The sequence below is a fragment of the Seriola lalandi genome, unplaced genomic scaffold (assembly GCF_002814215.2).
Source record: "Seriola lalandi dorsalis isolate HSWRI2012SDOR001 ecotype SW California unplaced genomic scaffold, Sedor1 jcf7180002054568, whole genome shotgun sequence".
Classification (NCBI taxonomy): Eukaryota; Metazoa; Chordata; class Actinopteri; order Carangiformes; family Carangidae; genus Seriola; species Seriola lalandi.
In genome coordinates, this window is record NW_019525121.1 from 1,022,498 (window position 1) to 1,044,950 (window position 22,453).

Genomic DNA, 22,453 nt, shown 5'->3' on the forward strand with positions numbered 1-22,453 from the left:
CCATCAAGGCTTGTGACGCGACAGGCTGTATCATTAGATTTGAAATTACCATTAGTCTCTCAGCATAAGTGCAATCAGACCATATGGAGAGGAGAGGGGCAGCACATCTTTTAGAGGACAGATTTCTTCAAAGGTTTGGCCGTCCCAAATTGTTGACCACGTTTTGAGGTCATGAAAACTCTGGTATGAGAATGAGTGAAAGTCTCCATCTGAGTGATAATGAACAAGGCAGCAGTGTATTGCCACAGAGTTGTTTCTTTGTCTAACTCAGACTGAACCCCTGCTCTAATCTGGGTTATCTGGCTGTAATCAGCTTAGCCCACTGCTACTCTCACTGGTTCTGCTGCTGCTGCTGGGTGGGCACTTTCTGTAGCTTTAGTCTGCTTTTGTCCTCACTGCCATTCAGACATACACCTGTTGACGGGTCTCAAGAGACAGACTTGAAGGGAAGTTCAGTTCACAGGTAGCAGAGCTCTGAGAACCACGACCCTCAGTATTGTTTTTGGGGTGTCCTGTCTAAGACCTGGCCATGGCTGAATGTCAAGAGATGACTTCAACTGAGGGGACACCTGCTGCAGACGCATACCCCAGGAAAATACTGGAGTATATGGAAGGATTCCTTATCTCGAAGGTAACATGCACATGCTGTGTGTGGCCAAACCTTCACGGGTCATTTATGGGCCTTTAGTGCACCTGTACTCATTTTAACCTTACCGGCACAACAGAGCTTTTTCACAGCAGAAATGTTGACTTTTCATAGCTGAAAAAGCACAGGTGTTACAAACACCATTAGCAATGGTCCCATTCTATTCAAGTGTCCAGGTAAACCATGACAGTGAGCCATCATGCAGAATACCAGGACCCTGCAACTGAAGCAGCTAAATTGAATTCTGCCATCATTCATTTTTTTTATTTATTATACCTGTTCATTTCATTCTGTGACATCAAAATGTCTGCTGTGAAAAAAGGCCTACCTTGGCTTAAGAGTTCACTAGAGCAATTGATCCTGTAGCAGTAACAAAGTTTTTGTTTTGATTTTTGTTTTGTCAGTTTACCGATCTTTTTATTTACTATTTCTTTACAGAGTTCATACATAATCATCATGTACATTGTAAAAGATGCTGCATAGTGAAGCTGTAATGGTCCAAATAGACGAGTGGTTGGAAACAAAACAGAAAACTAAGGCAACAATGTGCAGGACATTTTTACTGGTGAATGCATTCTGCTGTAGGGATCACATCAAACCTCACATCATCCTTCAACTGTACTGTATTCACTTGTGTTTCGTTTCATTAAAACCTTGTATTTACAGGCCATATAATAGAGTTTTTAATCCTTTCACTGTGAATGATAGCCTACTGTCACTCAGCAGTGTATGATAAAGTGTTGCATCAAAGCAAATGATCTTCTGTGGACACATAACTGTGGTGCTTTTTGTTGAAATAAATAACTAAAGGCATTACTGCCCATGTCCTGATAAGTATAAATATATAATGGTTTGAGTTTCTAACAATAGAACTTAATAAGTGAGGGGGCACTGCAGATAGAACACTGTCTACTCTATTGTGATTCTACACCACTCTTCGTGCCTCTGCGTCTCCTCTCCCTCTGACCCAGACGGTGTTCGCATCCTGCGAGCTGGGTGTGTTTGATGTGTTGCTGGGTGCAGAGCGCCCCCTGTCTGCAGAGGAGATCAGTCAGGCGGTGGGTGCCAGTCTGGATGGCACGCAGAGACTGCTGGCTGCCTGCACAGGCCTGCAGTTGCTCAACACGCAGCAGGACCAAGGACGAGGTCAGCATACACATACGCGCAAGTTGCAAAGTCTGAACTCAGACAGTGTTCTTACATTTTGTTTCAATGTTTTCATTTCGTTTTGTCCACTTGTCACATGTTAGAAAGTAATTACATTATAGATTCTTATAGATACAGATTGCTGCATCTCTCCTGTGCACACCTCCTCCGTCTGTCCTGTCTGTCTGTCTCTGAAACATCTGCAGTCATTCATTCACAGTCACTCTCCTCCCGTGTCTCTCCTGCTTCACCTCTCCCACCATCTGTTTCAGTGTTATACAGTAACACAGAGCAGGCCAGTGTCTACCTGACGCGTTCCAGTCCATTATCTCTCTTCCAGTCCATCCAGTACAACTCCAGAACCATCTACCTCTGCTGGCACTACCTGACTGACGCTGTCAGGTCAGTACACAGAGCACAGTCAGATCCCTGCCTGCAGTTTGGAAACATTTCACACTAGAAAGAATTTATTTAGTATTCATGGCGAGATGCAATCCTGATCCCAGCAGGTTGTTACAAATGACTTCTTTTTTTTTAATGTTTAATGGCATCAAACAATTTCATGATTGAAGTTTTCTGAATACTTTGAATGTTTCAGATTAACACTTGTGTGCACTTAACGATAGTTGTGAGTGACATTGCAGTGCTTTTATATTAGTACATTTTTGCCTTTTCTCCTTGTTGATAATGTCAGACTACAGCTACAACAAACATCTATTAATCTGTTGATTATTGTTTCAAATAATATATTCAATCTTCGTTCTACATAATCTAAGAAAAAAGTGAAAAATGTTTTTTTCCAAAGTACAAACCAAAGCACAAATTAGTTTTTTTTTTTATCAATTAATGATATAAAAACCAAGTCTTTACATTTCAGAACATTTTGACATTAACGAACAACGTAAACAATTCAGTTATACAAATTGTTGATTAAGAAGTCTGAGAAAATGGTGTCTACCCCCTCATCATGAGTTGCCAAGAGATATTTACCAATTACATTAATAGCTGGAGTGTTTTCATAAAGAATGGTGTTTTCTTTCAAATTGCCTACAGTGCTTCTTGTAATAGTTAACAGACCTCGCTAATTTGACAGATTATACTGGTTCCTCTGTTGGTAAATTGTATTTGTTCCTGCTTGTTTGCCTGCAGGCCCATACAGTTTAGAGTTTAAGATTATTTTTTGTTAGAGCATCTGTTAGTCACAAAAATACAATAAAAAAAACAAAAAACTTGGAGACACAAAATTCTGTAAGGGGAGGTAAACCAAAAGCAACAAACAAAACACTGGCTGCCATTACTGCTCAGAAAACTGTTCAAGGTTAAAAAGACAATGCTACAGCAAAAGAACTGATATTATTCAGTTAAGTGAACCAGCTAAGAGTAGAATCACACACAGTTCGGCAGTGAGGAGGTGTGGACTGCAGGTGTGATTCGTAGCCTGAGGATGTGGATTCAGGTTCCTCCTTTTCTGTTTGAACAGTGTCTCAAGATGGATTTTAGTCTCATTGTTATGTCTGAGGGAGGACAGCCAGCAGCTCTAAGAAAGCAAGACTGGATTCACTGTGGCTGACAAGTAGAGTCCATCTGTGGGACTGACTGAAAAAGAGACATCAGTAAAGGTGTCTAAAGGATAAAGGCATCTCAATCTAAATTATCAATTTATTTGTGCAAGTTAGGGCACAATAGGAAAGTGTATCTAATTAGACAGAACATGATTGTGAATTCATGTTTAAAACACTAGATATTAATGATGCCGTCTTGCTCAACCGTGGCTGTGAGGTGAAGCTGAAGCAAATTTTAATTTGAAGTACGATCATCAATACCTGCATCAGACATTTTGTTCACTTGCCTAACAAATGCAAGGAGTGAACAAGCCATATAGAATATGCATTTAGCACCATATCATGTGGTTGTCACATATACAGTGTATATTTTTTCATGTCCTAGAGAGGGAAGAAACCAGTATGAAAAGGCTTTTGGAGTCAGCTCTAAGGACCTGTTTGAAGCTCTCTACAGGTAAGAAACTGTCTTTGTTTAAGACACGCACGAGCACACACGCACACACAAGATGAAACACACGCTCTTTCTCATTCACATTCCATCCCTGTCTCTATCTTAAGCTGGCCTGTCACTCTTTTCTCTCTTCCCCACTAAAAAAAAACTGACTTGTGGGATTCATTAGGAGGCAGGGGATGTGTGAGAGAGAGAGAGAGAGAGAGAGAGAGAGAGAGAGAGAGAGGGAGAGAGAGGATGTGGGCAGTGATCTGAGGAAGCTTGGGGCAGAGAGAGAGAGAGACTACATCTGCCATTGTCCTTGAGGTCTCGTGTGTTTATAGTATCTAGTGCCCACAGTTTTAATGCTTCACTGATCTGCTGGTCAGCAGTTTTCAGGGGTCACACACTCAAAGTTTCACACTTTGTTTGCTAATAGATTTTGATCGGCCTGCCTGAGGCCCTGCACTGTAAAACACTGAAACACGGTGGAATAACTTGCTAAAACACCCTCCCTCATTGTTCTCATCATGGCATGATTTGCAAAACTATTGTACGCTGATGGAAGGAGAATGCAAGATGAAATAGATGTTGAAGTGCAGTTTCATTATTGCTTTACATTGTAATAATAAAATGAAATGTACCGATACCAGTGTGCATATTTTCAAATTTGAAAATGCACTCCTTCAGTAGATGTGAAGTGGATGTAATCTACCATACATTTTTTTATCTCTGGATTTTGACATATGATGCAATCTAGGTTTTTGTATGTTGCTTGTAGCTCAGGCTTGTGCATATATTGCTGTATTTCTGTATTTGCCATTTAAATTTTTGTTCTCATGTTCTTTCGAAAAGCAGCTGCTGATCTCACAGAAACCACCTCATTAAAAAATGATGCATGCAAAATGAGAATATTCAGAATACGAACCATGCACACATAATGTCACATACCCTCGTGCAGATGAATTTGCAATTCAGTTTTAATTGATTGAAAATGAAAATACCCTACAAGAAAAAATTCAGCACCTGCGCACAATTGATTTAATGTGGGGAAGCAGTTGTTTGTCCCCGCTGATTTCCCCTGTGAATACTGTGGGTAAATTAGCAAGGGGAAACAACCACTGAAGTCATTCACTGCATTCTTGGAGCGCTGTAGCAGAAGTGGGATGAGCCGTAGCTCGCTGGATGACTCACACTCCTGTTTACTCATCGCCATTTAACCAGCCATGTACTGCACCTGAATAATTCACAGCCCAGTCCCATCTACAGCTTGAATTCTCATACTCGAGAAAGAAGAAAGGATTTGGAGGGAAAACTGGAAAGATGGAATGGATTGAGAGAGGTTTTGAGATTTCACACTTTCTCATGACATTGCATAGTAACAAATTTTTAATCCTACAGATGAGCATTTATAGATGTCTGATTAAACCTTTAGTCTGGTCATCTGGTCACCTTGGTTATCATAAAGCTGTAAAGTGTGAATTGTTTATTGATTATTTTGGCAATTAGTGTACTTTTTATGCTAACAGAAAATGATAAAAGATTCATCCATAAAACAGCATTTTTTATCTACTGCCTTTTGTAAATACAGGCACTTAAAGCCAATATGTTCAGAATTTACATTTTCAGTGCCCACAGTGGTACTACCATAAAAGACACTGTGGTAGACAGCACTGCAGGCCACCACACACAACACAGAGCTGAGCCAGGGACACTGACCAGTGAGTGGGCTGAAAGCTTTTGCTTGGAATTGCCTGGGATTCTTCTACAAACGAAGAAAAAGCGGAGGGAGCAATTTTTAATTAAGATTTTGTACTACAGTGGTAGGAAAAAGTAAGTGAACCCTTTGGAATTATCTGCACTTAAGTATAAATTTATCTAAAATTTGTCCCAAAATATGACCAAAATATGGTCAGTTACAGTTATTCATAATTAGCATATACATTTTTGCGTTATGGCCAATAATGTGTGTAATGAGGTCACAGTGACCTTGACCTTTGACCACCTGAATCTAATCAGTTCATCCTTGAGTCCAAGTGAGCATTTGTGCCAAATTTGAAGAAATTCCCTCAATGTTTTACTGAGATATCTTGTTCATGAGAATGGGACAGATGGAAACTGAGGCATAAAAATCATTGTATTGTTTTTGTCCATATTGATAAAGTATGTGAAGCCCTTGGCTAATGACATTAACAAAGGTCAGGAGTTATCAAAACTAGAGTCCAATCAATGAAACCAGGTTGGACGTGTAGGTTATAGCTATCTTTGACTTATAAAAAAAACATTTTGAGTTTGACATTCACAAAAAGCATCTGCTGATGTGAAACGTGTCTCAGAAAAAGGAAGATCTCAGAAGACTCAGTGTCAAGAATTGTTGATTTGTATGAAGCTGAAAGTGTTCATGAGTCTACCATATGCAAATCATGTTGCATGGTTGAATGGAGCATAATGTCTGTGGCAGGAATAGAGGAAGCCACTGCTCTCTTTATAAAAAAAAAAAAAATTCAAATCACTGCACACCCGTAGTTTGCCAAAGAGAAGCTTGACACTTCACAACACTACTTGGGAAAACTACAGAATGAATGTTGCATTGGCCCAGTCAGAGCCCAGACCTTAACCCAGTACAGATGCTGTGAAATGACCTGAAGAGTTGTTCACACCAGACATCCTGAGAATATTGCTGAGATGGAGCAGTTCTGTTGGAAGAAAGGTCCAAAATTCCTCCTGAACGTTGTGCAGGTCTGATCAGAAGCTACTGGAAGAGCTTGTTCGAGGTTATTGCTGCCAAAGGAGCTTCGACCAGTTATTAAAACCAAGGGTTCACTTACTTTTTCTCAGCAGCACTCTGAATGTTTAATGAGTTAAGTGACTCTTTTCTATTATCACTGCTTAGAAGACGGGGAAGCCAAAGCAACAAGACAGCAGTAAAACACAGAGCAGTGATCAGGCAGCCATGGAACAAACAGTAACTGAGTCAGTAGAGAAATGACAGAGACCTGCAGCGATGTTGAGGACACGTCTGTGCCAAATCATAAACCATGTGATGTTATAATGATGTATACAAGGACAAAGATAGGCCGGCTAAGCCTGTTTTCCTCAATGTGAATGGAGACAGGATGAGATAGTGTGCACGCAAATTTACTCCATTGTGGAAAAAAAGAGCTGCAGATGTTGTCGTTGGGGGCATTCGATACATGTGTTTAAAATGTTCTCAAAATTGAAGCTGACAGTCTGCCGTTTGGCCTCACAGTCATTTCATCTTTTCACTTCCAATGCAATCAGAGTCTGAAGCTGCAACAATGAGTCACTTTCAAAGTCCTTCTGGAGGTCACTGTGCCATCTGAAGTTGGCTCATGCATAAGAAGGCTGATTGGTTTGCTACAGGGAAGAGAAGTTTGGAAATTCTTGTGTTACAGAACAGAGGATGCTCAGAGAGAGTGTGTGTGTGTGTGTGTGTGTGTGTGTGTGTGTGTGTGTGTGTGTGTGTGTGTGTGTGTGTGTGTCTGTGTGTCTGTGTGTCTGTGTGTCTGTGTCTGTGTGTGTGTGTGTGTGTGTGTGTAAGAGCCGTCATGGCTGGGCAGAGTGCTGGTTGATGAGGTGGAGATTCCTCAGAGCAGCAGCAGTCACCACAGGCTATTCTATTCTGTTGCACCCTCTCTCTCTCTCTCTCTCTCTCTCTCTCTCTCTCTCTCTCTCTCTCTCTCACACACACACACACACACACACACACACACACACACACACCTCCCCTTGTATAAAAAGTTTCCTGTGGCGACACATGTTTGTGTGTGTGTGTGTGCGCGCGTGCGTTTGAGTTTGTTTGTCTGCTTACAGCTTACAAGCCTCAATACAGAAAGAGATATATGAAAGAGAAGACTAAAATATAAGAATAAAAAGAAGACTTGCTATTTTTTCTTTGTGTGTGTGTGTGTGTGTGTGTGTGTGTGTGTGTGTGTGTGTGTGTGTGTACGTGTGTACGTGTGTACGTGTGTGTAGGTCTGATGAGGAGATGGTGAAATTTATGCAGTTAATGAACTCCATCTGGAACATCTGTGGTGAAGACGTGATCACGGCCTTTGACCTTTCGCCTTTCAAGGTTATTTGCGACCTTGGAGGTAAGTGTGTGTGTGTGTGTGTGTGTGTGTCTTTGTGTGTGTGCGTGTCTTTGTGTGTGTCATCATATCTAATTTCCATAAGGTTGTGGGTTCACAGTCATTAACATTTAAAATTGTTTGTGTCATGCTAACTGAGTGACAGCTGGCCTAGCCACACACATATTTATACAGTACAGTGTGGTGTGTGTAAAAAAAAAAAAAAAAGCACAACACACACTGTCAACTGTGACCTTTATAAGACTTGCCCCCGGCCTCTGCTAGTTACTGACTCTTTATAAATCAGTCAACCATCACAACACTCAATACTCTCAAAGTCACCTCCACCTGGAGTTTCCCTTGATATCCAGCCACTTTGTCACTGTTACATTACTGTGTGTCTTTGAGAAAAACAGTTTACAGTACATAAATACATAGATTTTTTTGCACAGCCTGATCTTGATGTTAATGCCCTATCACCAGAAACATGTAGCTCTAATTTGCTGCAGACTAATGTAGCATTCAAGACAGGTTGAAGTGAACAGCTCTGTGAGTGTAAAATGTAGGAATGTGAAGCCTTAATGGCGGTCTCCTGCCAAAGTTTATTTCTGAAACACATTTAAACACAGCTTAAGCTGACCGAAGTGCTCCACAAAGGACATTTAAATATAAAGTAAAAACTCAAAGAAAAGCATACTAACGACACCAATTACCAACCAGGGACTAATACAGAGTTATAGACATTACAACAGATAAAAGATGAGTGGGCCAAAAAGACTAGTGAATAAAAGTGTATCTTTAGCCTAGATTTAAAAAGATGGAGGGAGCACATCTAATTTCTAACAGAAACTAGTTCCACAATCATGGAGCAGCAACTGCAAAAACTCTGTCACCTTTTAGTTTGACTCGCGAACGTGGGAGAGATTTGTTGCCAGATCAAAGAGACCTAGGACCTGAGTGCCAGAGAATAAGGTCTGTGATATAAGATGGGGCTAGTGTTGGGTGGTAAAAAGTATTCTGTGGATATGTGAAGGTAAAAAGTCAGCTTTCGTCACTGTTCTCTCTGTGTTCTGCTTTGTCAAGTCAGATTTATTTGTAAAATGTCTTTGAACACCATGTTCCTAACAAAATGCTTTACGCTAAGAGCAAATAACACAATGATACCAATGTGAGGGAAAAAAACAGAAAGAACAAACACAATATGAACTCCACAATGTGCCACAAGAGCTTCCAAGAAATGTAGAGACAAGCCAAGAACAGAGCAGGATCAAAAAGAGAGGATGAAAACAAATATGAGAACGTAAAAATTAATCTTCCAGTGTCATAAGAGTTTTCATCTCCTGCTGAAAACGTTCATGATATGAATAATAAGGGGAAAAAAAAAGCTTTAGTATGAGAAATGTTATCTGTGCTTTCTCATTTTGTCTCATCCTGTGTTCTCAGCTGGAGTGAGAGCTGAACCCTGTCTCCGCTCCTGTGCTCCTCAACCCGTCAAAACTAGTATATGATGAATGACAATGTAGCAGTGATGTAAACATTTCAAAACAAACGTTTCGTCTGTCGCTCTGTCCACACAAGACTCAGTGATAATCAAGTTGAAATGATCCAACACATTCTCCATGAAAATCCAGTATTTTATGATTTGGAGAAGTCCCACTGTGTTAAATCAGCTTAGAGGCGTTTAAAACCCACTCTAACCAGACTGAAAGAAAGATAACAGAAAGTGTGTCAACAAACAAAGGCCAAGAAAATACATGTATTTTATCAGCTGTCATTTTCACTTAAACGTCCCGTGTGTGACACCTCAGCTGACCACACAGGGGAGCTGTGAAGCCACTGAAAAGCACACTAAAGCACATACAAATATGTGAATACATGCACACACACACCCTGGACAGCCCTTCCTGTCTTTTCTTTTCTTCTCTCTGTGACTTTCTCAGCATGGCGTTGTGTGTTCATGTTTATGCATGAAGGGGCATCACCAAAAAAAAAAGAGTGTACAAGTGGACAGCAGGAGTGTGAAGGGCGTGACTGCAGTGTCCCATTAATACTTTGTCTCTCACACATCATCTGTTGTGTCTATACACACCTGCTGCTCAGGTGTCCAGTCTGTCTGTATGTATGACTGTCCAACTAGCTGCCAACTGGCTGATGTGAATCCAATTCAGGTACAAGTCCACATTCAGAGTATACTGTATATCATTTATTTGATGGAGGTGGTTTGCTCTGCGTTGGCTGTCTGTGCGAAGTATCTACATTTATTTTAATGTGACATTTAACAAACATTTCAGTGGTACATGTTTAAAAATATATAATGAGCTTAAAGGTTACAGCAACTCTGACGATATTTGCGGTTCTGAAGCGTCATGTTTTTTTTTTTTTAACCTAAACAGCTATTTCCCGCATGTTGCTATTATATATTTAACACAGACAGTTAAACTATTGTTCAAATGTTAAAAGATGCTGTCCATGTATTTAAAGACCTGCCATTCAGGTTGATAATCAGAGCAGGTCCTGACTGTGTGGAGGTGGGATGAACATTTTGTTAACATTGGACTATTTATTGTGTCTTTAGTGAGATAATCCAGTGTTTTAGTATCTCAGCTCCATAACGTTGGGGCACCTGCAAGGGGCAGATTAAAAAATGTTCGTTATCATTATTATGATTAGTATTATTAAACTGGTGTTTACTCCCCTGTGGTAAATGTTGCTGTTAAAAAATTCTTGAGGTCTCCAAGCTGAGATAACCCTGAAAACATCATCAGGGATTATTTTCTCAGACTTTAGAAAGCTCCCACTACAGCCACAGAAGACTTAATAGAGACGTTTTTCACAGGCCGCCATGTTGAGGCATCATCAGTGGTTCCTCTCCACAGTCGAACAGGTTAAATGCAGACATACGGTCCACCAGTGTCCAGCTGCTGACACAGTACTGATGCAGAGCACAAGCATGATTCTAACAGAGTTACTGCACAGTGGACGTACTGACCTATATGAGACTAAAACATACAGAATTTTATGAAACACCAGAAACACCAACACATGCTAGAAGTGGTGCATTTTAAACATGGGAATTCTTTGTTTTGTTTTTCATTTTAATTAAATGAGCCCACATATGCACGTAAATGCGTATCAGATAACATGCAGACAAAGTACGTAGAATGAAAAACATAAAAAAAAGAGAGAAGAAAACATAACAATGATACAACAGAAGCAATCACAAACCTCCCATCAAAGGCTTTCATTAACAAACTGAGGCAGCCAGGTAAGCTCGGGGTCTTGTGCAGCGTGTTGTGTTTGGTTTTGTTCCTCCTTGCTGCTCTTTGATTTTTATCCTCTGCTGACCTCTGTTTGATGTGAGAGCCAAGGAGTGAGTGAGTGAGTGAGTGAGTGTGTGTGTGTGTGTGTGTGTGTGTGTGTGTGTGTGTGTGTGTGTGTGTGAGTGAATATAGACTGATAAAGTAGCAGCAGGTCATGTTAGGAGGAAGGCACTGCAGGGCTAGACAGTTTGCCCTCTAAACACACACACACAAACACACCAGTCCAACTGTGGCTGGCTTTGTAGGTTTGTCAAAGTGAGATCCTTTGATCCTGTATTCCACCTCACTGCCTCTCCATTACTCTATCCCATTTATACATTCTTCATCTAAAACCCTCTTTTTCCCAGTCTCTTTTTTTTTCTCTCTATCACTATCCGGCACTTTCTCTGTCTCTCTCTGTTTTAAATTCACTTTGCTACATGAAGCATAAACAATGATAATAATGCTGCCAAGGGATCAAGTCAAAAGTTTCATATTTTTTACATTAAATCCCAGTTTCTGTCTTTGCGTGTGTGTGTGTGTGAGTTCTCATGCTCATTTCAATGCCTTATTTTCCACTCACATCATCGGGTCTGACCTCTACCCTACAAAAAGTTACAGTTCTCTCTATGAGGAAAAGTAAGCAGGACAAAAGCAGCAGTCTATGGCCGTGCTAGCGGCGCTGTAAGGCTGAACTAAATGCTAATGTCAGAATGATATCATGTGCACAATGATAATGCTAGCATGTTGATGCATAGAAGGTATAATGTTTCCCACATTCACCATTTAAGTTTAGCATTTTAATCATGCTGAGATTTGCTGATTTGCAGTGAAAGCAAGGTGCAGCTGAGGCTGGACAAATCTAAATTTTGTCAAGATGTTTCAGTCTAGACCGAAGAAGTGCCCTGACTGCCTGATGTACAGGCCGGCTTTACCATCCTTTGAGCCATAATGTTACCATGGCTAAAAACAAGGATTTTCTAATGCATTACAAAGTAAGGGTTCATATTTGAATGCACATGAAATCTGTTTTAGCCAGATAATCAAATTGTCTGTGTGTGTGTGTGTGTGTGTGTGTGTGTGTGTGTGTGTGTGTGTGTGTGTGTGTTTGTGTCCTGTATGTTTGTGTTTGCTTTTCCTTAGATTATATTCCCTTACTAGGATTCCTAGACAGCCGCTCTGCTCTGTTTCTATAACAAGCATCTTTCTCTCTGTCACTTTACATTCAGCTCAATTCACTCTGGCTTATTGGCATGAATGTTAGATGAACCATATTCCCAAAGCCGCCACATACAACTGAATACAAATCATGCAAATAAATAATGGGTACATACCTGAAAGCATCTGTTACGCTTGTGTGACTCTCTACGTGTGTGTGTGTGTGTGTGTGTGTGTGTGTGTGTGTGTGTGTGTGTGTGAGAGAGAGAGAGTGAGTGATCCAAGACCTTGTTTATAAAGACTTTGTGTATTCATTGTGCCGTAACTAAGAGTAACTCTCTCTCTCACACACGCTCCCTCACTCTCCAGGCTGCAGTGGAGCATTAGCCAAGCAGTGCACGTCAGCCTACCCAGAATGCACTGTGACGATCTTTGACCTCCCCAAGGTGGTGCGTATGTCGAGGGAACACTTTGTCAGCGAGGCTGACCAGAGGATAAGCTTCCACCAAGGTAACGTCATTACGACTTGGTGAAATCACTTGACATTTGTCTTAATCGTATACAGCCAGTTCAAGTGCAGTTCCACACGCACACACACACACACACACACACACACACACACACACACCGCACACAGAGTTGCGTCTCGATGACTTCAGAAGACATTACATTGACTTTTATTAATTTCCGGGAGATTTACTCTAACCTTAACCATAACTACTACTTGCTTAACCCTAACCTTAACCTCAAAACGTGTCTTCACCTTAAAATCTAATAATATATGTTATGGGGACTCATAATGTATGTAGTGTAAACAGATTTACACACACATACACACACACCTACTAATACTATAAATAAAAATAGAAATACCTGCAGTCTTCTAGTCTTTCCCAGAATAAAGTTTTCAATAAGCTTTGTAAAAAAGGATCTGTCAAAAAACATTCACAGAAAAAAATTTGACTAAATCTTCTCAGAATTGATTAGTATCCATGTTATGTCTATTTTTTATTTTTTTAACATGCTAATTACATAAGCAAAGCTGGCATGTACCAGTTCACAGAAAGCGACGGTGAAGTTAGGTGACCTTTCAACTTGAGAGGATTAACAACATGGTGCCTGTGTAACGAAAGTGTGATATGATGTATTCCTCTGTGCTATAGACCCGGTGACTCTGTCCTTCAAAAACTAATGAATTAAAAACACATTAATGAGCCGCACCATTGCCCAGGGTAACATGTTCTTTCATCACTGTGAACACACACACACACACACACACACACACACACACTGTACTTCACAAACTCACAAATGGTGCCATAAATACTCACTAGTACACCACATCCATTGCTGAAAATCCCCACCATATGCAGAATTTAGTCATGTTTGAGCAAAACTGGCTAAAAACTAAACGTGCCCTGCTGCTTCAGGAAATTGCTGAGCCTTTTTTTTTTTTGTTATTATTTAAAAAAAAAAGAAGGTTTATGCTTTTGTTTGTTTCTTGGCTGATACACTATATTGTTATCAGATTTTTCAAACTCCCAAATGTTCGTATCAGAATCGCCTCAAAAACCCAGTGTTAGTCGGACACTGATACATTGAACAAAATTCCAAAATAAAAGCAACTGACAGGTAACTGAGATGCAGTAGTAGACGCGTAACATTTAAATCTCAGTTGAATTTTGGTTTTGGCATTGTTACAGTCTTTCTGCTTAAAATCAACACAAACATCTAACAAAACATTTCTTTAGATAGGAAAGTGAGTCTGAAAAACATCTTTTAAAGATATTAAATTCAGTGTATGAGGTGTGCATGTCTCCATTGTCCATCATTACTGTGCACTCACCGTTTTTTGTCAATACACAGTACAATCATGCTCGGATCTGTTCTGAAAATGAAGGAAGAATAAGACACCCTTGATGTTGTCACCTGTGTGGTTCCGTTCTCCCACTGAGCTGTTGCTGTTGGATTTAGAAATATTGCGTAGAAAGCTGTGAACTGATACCTCGCGCTTCTCTTGTTGTGTTGGGTCTCCATACAGCAGCTCATGTGGAAAAAAAAAAAAGTTCACAGTGGCCTGCAGTCTTGAAAACCCAGAGCCAAAATCAATTCCTGCCTCTCCTGCTGTTCTCATACCCACAACGGTGTTGAACGCCACAGGAACAGTAACATAGAAAACACAAAAAAATGAAATGTACTGATTTTGAGTCTGGTTCTTTTATTTCTTTTTTCATTTCTTTTTTATTTCTTTTTTGGATTAATGGATACCTCTGTGAAGTTTATTTCATAATAACTCTCAGTCATGGTTATGATGGACAACAAGCACATGGAATTGAATACAAATGTACTTTTACATTTTTTTAATTTTACCATTACTGTTTATCCACTGTTAATAAATAACAGCAGTGTTGTTTATTAATTATCATGGGAAGTTAAACAAACCACTTGTAACCAAAAATCCCCAAATCATGTCTTTTCCCTGGTAACTAGTTTATCACTGAATGTTAGACGGCAGCTCGAAATATGCTGCAATCAGCTGTTAGGTCAGATGCATTTGACATAATTTGATTGCAGCAGGCATCACCCCTTTGTAGTAATTATGTTTGAGTATGTAAACCACTAATAGAGTCGTTGCCTTATTACTAGAGGGCCTGTCAGCAGAATAAAAAAAAATTATTAAATCAAATATAGCATCATCTTACAAATACAGTGCATTTGAATTGTGCATGTGGATGTGTGAGAATGTGTGTTTATGTGTGTGTGTGTGTGCGTGTTTGTTTAGGAGACTTCTTCAAAGACCCCCTGCCGGAGGCTGACCTCTACATCCTTGCCAGAATCCTACACGACTGGACAGACGAACGCTGCATAGAGCTACTTAGTAGAATCTACAAAGCCTGCAATCCAGGTCTGTGTATGTGTGCGCGTGTGTGTGCGCGTGTGTGTGTATGTGTGTGTGTGTGTATGTGTGTGTGTGTGGCTTTGAGTGTGAAAGGGATGAGTACTTTTTCTCCTGCTTGAAATGAGATGGCAGATTGTATCCCACAATGCAGCTGATCCCAGAAGAATCTGTCCTTCTGACTTTGATCAAAGACACACATACACGCACATGCACACACAAGCACACACACACACACACACACACACACACACACACACACACACACACACACACACACACACAAGCAGCAGACATTATCAGGAGGCAGAAAACCCTCTCATATGTTTTTGCCTGTGTATCTGTGTGTGTGTGTGTGTGTGCGCGCGTGCGTGCGTGCGTGCGTGTGTGTGTGTCCAAGAGAGCAAGGAAGAAAGACAAAGACATAAAGAAAGTAGGGAAGCCTAGTTTTAGATGGTGAATACAACCTACTTCTCAGTGGAGTCACAGAAAAGGTCTTTTTCACAACAGACATTTTGACGTGGCAGGATTCACACAGGTGAAACTAATGACATTAATTACTGCAATGCAGCAATCAACAACGGTATGAGTTTCACCTGTGTTTGACGATTCTGTTGTGCAAAATGTCAGCGGTGGAAAAGGTCGATAGGAAGCTCAACAGTGAAGTCATAAGCATAAACATTCATGCTACCGTGATTGCATTACTGTTTCAAAATAACCAAATGAAATTAAGTAGTTGAGCATTCAAAGTAAAGACTTACTGCTTAGCTGGCAAGGCTTTTGCCAGGAGACCTGTCATTTATAGAAGAAGAGACGGAAACAAAGAAAGAGAAGAAAATGACCAAAGAGACAGACCGAAAGAAATAAACAAACAAAGCTGACGTTTTGGTTGATTCTGTAGGAGGCGCTGTGTTGCTGGTGGAGGCGTTGCTCCATGAGGACGGCTCCGGCCCACTGACAGTGCAGCTCTACTCCCTCAACATGCTGGTGCAGACGGAGGGCAGGGAGAGGACTGCCGCCCAGTACGCTGCCCTGCTTGCTGCTGCCGGCTTCACCAACATCCAGCACCACCTCACTGGGAAGATTTACGACGCTGTGCTGGGACACAAAGAGATGTAAGATCAAAAACCTAGGCTACTCGTGTACCGGGGCTGAAAGATCACACCACATGAAAACACTGTGTTACTATTTGTGTATTCCTTTAGGATTTGTTTTAATTGTAGCTGAAGGTTCTTCAAAAAAAAATTAAAAAAGACAAAAACACTTTTTCACACAACCTGACAAAATCGTATTCTTTATCATCTTGTTTAAGCTATATGAAGCTAAAATTGGTGTAAAACATTCAAATACAAGGCCCTTTTTTATGGCCACTCATTTCTTATCCAGGTTCCCTGTATTTCGCATATTTGGTTTCGCTGGAAACTTGTTGTGATGGGTTTGGGTTTGAGTAATGCTTGGCCTGAAAACATCAGTTTGTAATGGATCCAAGACTGTGTCCTACACTTTATAAAGTAACAAGACCTGCTCAGCTATCATGAACAATGTTAGTCCACAAACAACACTCAAAGTAACGTGCAATGTGTATTCTCGCTAAACAACAGAATCAAGAGGCAGTAGGCTTTTCTAATAGTGTTTCATAATCAGAGAAATGGGTGGTTTTGTTTTGAAAACAATTAGGAAGTGTCAAATATGACTTATGACCGACCAGTTAGTATGATTACCGGCCCATATTGGCAAACCTGATTAAATGTGGTGGTTTAATAGACTGTGACCAAACAAAAAGGAAACCTGGTACCGAACGATATTTTGATAGTTTGCATGGTGAACACATCTGACGGGGGAAGAAACACAATACTGCAGTACAAGCCGGTTGCAGGTCTCATCGTTTTGTGTGATAACAACATCACTGCTGCGTCTTTCCAGCTGCCAAATGTTGCAGTTCCGTCTCATTATTTGTGTAATGTTGTTACTTGTTTGAGTGGGAGGTGTTGGTAAATGATGTCTAACAAGGTCATCGTCATCCGTGCACCCTCTCATCTCACTAACTCACTGTTTTGTCAGTGTTTTGGTGAATTTTGCTTAATTCTTGCAACTTCCTGATGAGTTCACCTCCGGGAAAAGCTCTCAAACTTGGTGAACATGACACTTGATGTAATTATATGCAGGGCTGCTATTGTTATTCAGCATGTATCGTGAGAATTAGCTTATTGGTTAGACAGTGCTATTGATAGACTGTCAGAAAAAAAAATTGGTTTTAAACTAAAAATTGAATATGGCCCACTTGGCTTTGATACAGTATGATCCATACTGGTATAATACATGACATTACAGTTAAAAAGGCAGAGTTATTTAGAGTTTGTATGGAGCCTAATAATGTCACATCCCTTTATTCGTATTTTTCTTGCCACCTACAAAAAACTTAATTCTTGTGTTCCACTTTCTTCACCACTCATTCATTTTCTTTGCCGTTTGTTTTGTACTGAACATGTAGCGTTATAGCAGCTTCTATTCTGGGAATAGCTGCCAGCGTATTGGTTTTGTTGATCCAGGTAATTAAACGAATTAGCTGAAAGTTACAAGCAGCTGCGGAGTGATGTGTTGATTCTCAGTGGGACCACTGGCATAAGAAACCCTTTTGCATAACCAGGAGTGCTCTCATTGAATGTGAATCTAAAATATACTTCTTAAAGTATCTTTAATATTTGAAGATAAATTTGTTCTCTGTGAGTCAGGACATATTTAGCAAACTTCCAAAAATTGAACAAGTTGCCAGCCAAAGCTAAAGTGAGCAGAAATGTTATCATTCTCAGGTGATTGCGCCGGCAATTAACTTTCTTGATAAAAGCTATATAGTTATCTAACAAGTCCTCTGATTAAAACAAGATGTGACTCTTCTGTGAGATGTAATTTATTTTCACCACTGTAGAACTGCAATGTGTGACAGTGTGTAGTATTTGGTAAAGCTAAGTACTTACAGACACACAGTGTCCAGGGCAACGATGTGATGAGTTATTACAGCTGGAGGAACACTTACTGTGTTTCATGCCTCATTACCACCTAAGGACATTCCCTGTACTAATACTATTCCTGCAGCACGGCCAGTAGGGAGCAGTGTAGTACAAAGGTATATGATATCATACGTGAAAAATGTATGATATACACGGTTTGTGTCACGGTCACCTCACACCCCAACTCACCCACCCCCCGACATACAGTATAAATGCAGCAAGAGGGGATAGTAAGGTGTGGGAAAGCATGAAGAGAACATGCACAGTAGTAGAAACACTACCTCTGCTACTTGTAAGAGTGAAATAGTGTCTATGGTAAATTTAAATCATTATCACTCATTCATATCCTTTATTCTGCGTCTCCAGTGTCAGGGTTCAAAAACACCCTGTGGGAACATGCTTATCATGTTTCTAACAATAAAATACCAAAGCTTGCATATATTAGGGCTAAGTTTGCGCCTTGACCTGTTCCAAATCCAGACAATCAAGAGAGAGACTAAACCTAGTCCAGTCTGATTCTGCCGTTAAGTGATTAGCCATACTCTGCAAAGGTCAACCACTATTAGGTGGTGTGCATTGTGAGCTTCCAGTCTCATCGTTAAGAAGATGAACTTCCCTCCATATCTGTTCTCATCGCTCAATCCTAAGCCCCTGTCTCTGAACCCCTCGCCTCTTACTGTTCTTAACAGCATAGTAAAGCTTTCTTTGTACCGTGTTCTTTGTAATGTTGGATGTGACTCAATAAATCTTCTCCACAATGGCCCAGCACATCTTTTATTTCACCTCCTCCGTGCACAGGATGTATTCAAAATGCAGATCTCAGCCTTTTATTAGAAAGCCAGCCTGTCTCTGTGCTCCACCTCTGATGTGACGCAGTTTGCCACACAAGTATTTGTGAGGATGATTCATATTCAGTTACATTAATATTAACTGTCATTTACTTAGGCAGAAATCTGCATACGAAAAGATAATTGCACAATATATCAGTTGTCGGCCTCCTTAGCTGAAAAAGATCATAATCAGCCTTCAGAAAGCCAATATTGTCTGCACCCTGGCATTCAGACCACTGTACCACCACTGTTCACTTCTCTGTCTCTTTCTTATACACCCACTCATTCTCACTGGCCTCTCCATCCTCCTCTCTCCTGCTTTTTCTCCCAGTAATTGTGAATTAATGAGACTTCAAAGTGCAACAAATTAGAATTGATGTCAAATCCTTGTGGACAGCTTTACAGAGAGTCAGCCTAATGAAGGGAAATGAAGTGCTGAGTCTGAAGACAGCTTTGACCTGTGCGTAGACAGTGGTAGTACCCAGTGATTTGGTGCAGCATTACCAATGTCATGATGGTCGTCTAATACTGAGTATCACTTGGTGCTTGGTGGTGATGCCTTTAAGAAATATAGTTTTTCCTTGAGGATGAAATGATATGATTATATTTGAAGCAGAAAAATGCACAGGAAAAAATAAGCTGTGCTTCCTCTTAGCATGTCATTCAAATATGAGGCTGAATTAATCTAAATCTGTAATTATCCCTATAACTTGATTTAACTTTTGCATAATTATTCTCTTCCCTTCCGCTCATGCTTAAACCAGATTAGATAAGGATGAGCTTTTTAAGTGCTTCCACTTTTTTGAAGAAAAAGGTAAAAAAGTTAACTTTCTCAGAATTAAAGTATCACACTGCTATGTATTTTTTTTAAGTAAAAAGGCCACTGGAAATCACAGCTGTTTGATTTTTCAGGGGATTAGCTAAAGAAAAGTAAAGTTGGAAGGCAGCACAGGAGTAAACATAAAAAAAAAAGCTGTGTATAGAATTACAACAGTGAGTAACATTTAGAACGATTCACCCAGTGATACTGCTTTTCAGACACGATGAGAAACAACATGTTGGTTTTTACTCTGCATTTACACAAACCAACTTTCTTTTCACTCTTCTGGAAAATCAGCTGTACAGTAATTCTGTGTCAGTATCTCCTCAAGTACTTTTCCCTCGCTTTTCGTCAATGATTTAGACACAAGTCACCGTTTTCCACTTCAGCAGAGAAAGGTGCATACATCTCCCCTCTCTACACCTCAGTTCCATTTACTGCTCCATCTCGTGAGGCTATTATTGTGCTGGCCTCAGGTTCAACCTCAGTGGGTTTTGTGGATAGTTCTAGAAAGTTAGAGCGATAAAAATATGAAACTGTGACGGAGAAGAGGACAGATAGGTGAGCCGAGGACATCTGGGCTTCTCTGTTCTCCCTGTGCTGAATGTGTGACGCTAGTCTGACCAGAGGAAACACAGAATCCCAAAATTATGTAGAGGATGTCCCTGTTTCACATCTGTGTAACCAGGGTTGGATTCCAGCCAATGACCTTGTGAATTTCATGCCCCCTTGACTCCCTGTGTTACTTGTCTGTCTGTCAACTATAGAATAAAGCAAAAAGAGGATTATATGTAGATTACATATATGTGTTTGTGATTTGATTCCCATGCATAAATTATCATCTATAGCAGCGCATTTCCCTCGGGAAAGAGATGAAAAGAAAGGAATGATAAAAAACAGAATTCTCAGGAGTATCTCTTAATTATGGCACAGTAAGTAAGAATTATGACTCACGGCCATGTGTGTATGGAAGTGAGAGTAGATGTGCTGCTTTGTATCAACGTATGTATGAACCGGTGTATAGGAAAGTGTGTGTGTGTGTGTGTGTGTGTGTGTGTGTGTGTGCGTGTGCGTGTGCGCGTGTGCGTGCGTGTGCGCGTGCGCTAGACTGTTTGGGGATGCTCTAAATCTGCTCCACAACTCACGCACCCTCCCACCCTCAAGCTCCGGGATGCCACTTTAAGACAACAACTTCAGGGCATTTCAGGGAACATACTCAGTTTATGCCCAGAGACTTGTGTGTGCATGTGTGTGTGCATGCTTGCAAGTGTCTGTGTCTGTGTGTGTGGGTTTGTGATGCTTATTAAGGCTCCAGGCTCTACTTTTGTGATGTAGTTATGTTTTCATTCCAAAGTTTTCACTGGAAACTTAAAGTTAAGACCTGCTTTCCTTTTTGGAGCAGCAGTCAGAGCAAAGCATCACATCTCAGTGTTGTCAAACAGGAATCTCTCATTGTGATCAAAAGAGTCGCTGAAATACTCAACAGGGACGAGCTGTTCCCGCTTTGGGATTTTATTTGTGTTTTTTAAACATATGTCTTTTTTTCCCTCCAAACAGTGACTATGTAAGACATATTTAAAATGTTATTTAAAGGTTTTATAGATTCATCTGACAACTGTGTTCCAACTCTGAAGATATAAAATGTACAATGTAAGAAATGTACAAATTTTCTATGAAGAAAAAAAAACCCTTAACCAAGAAACATTTGACCTTCAGGTTTATTAAAGCACCCAGCTTTGACTTTTGTGTCATTAAACAAGGATATTAAAAATGTCACAGTGGAAAGTAAATTAACTGCATGTGAACCTCTGGTTCTATTCTTAATTCATGTCAATACATTTTATCATTAACGAGGAACTTCACTAACAACTCCTGGCCTACAGGTAACATTGGCAACAAACTCTGGACACTTTTTTAAATTCATCACATTAAGGGTTAATTTAATGTGATGGACATGAAAAAAAATTAATTTAATGCGATTGTCATGCAACTCTTTACTGATGGAGAAATTTACTATTCACCTGATTTGTTTCCACATCACGTTATTGATGTTTCAGAGTTTCTTCTCAGAATTTGATCCACCTGTGTTGCTATAGTAACCTGATGTGGTACGGTTTCGCTCTAGACAAGAAACAAACTGCCTCCAAAAATGACATGCACTGTTTACCTTATGTGACATGACCTATTTATTTAGTATTTCAATCACCTCATGTTGAAAACGTAAAAGGCTCCAGATACATACAGAAATAATTATAATAGAAGAGTCACTCCGTGGCTGAGAGAACCAGTGTGCCATCAGTTTAGAGGAGAATAAACTTATAAATTGTGGCTGGGGCAGGGACATCGTCACCTGGATGACTACGCCTTCTTGCACCTTGCTGTCAGAAACCTCAAACCTTTAAACTGCTGTTTGTGTTGTTTCGGCAGCTGCATGTTAGGAAAAGGTAGAAACGAGAGGTTGTGGTGATAGCCTCATCAGAGGGATGAGGAGCGAGAGTGGTGATCTGTGTCTTTTTCATCAGAACCATGGTGACGGATTCAAAACATACAGAATGACGCACAAATAC

The 22,453-nt window shown here is 40.2% G+C and overlaps 1 protein-coding gene across 1 annotated transcript; it reads left to right on the forward strand.

The window, feature by feature from the left end:
• The first annotated feature begins 122 nt into the window (after positions 1 to 122).
• Positions 123 to 18,996, forward strand: asmt (acetylserotonin O-methyltransferase). The gene is made up of 8 exons (XM_023416673.2): positions 123 to 631; positions 1,618 to 1,792; positions 2,065 to 2,194; positions 3,740 to 3,808; positions 7,781 to 7,899; positions 12,702 to 12,842; positions 15,115 to 15,237; positions 16,130 to 18,996. Exons 1-8 carry the CDS (start codon positions 530 to 532, stop codon positions 16,345 to 16,347), a joined length of 1,077 nt encoding a protein of 358 aa, XP_023272441.1. The 5' UTR covers positions 123 to 529; the 3' UTR covers positions 16,348 to 18,996.
• The last annotated feature ends 3,457 nt before the right edge of the window (positions 18,997 to 22,453 follow it).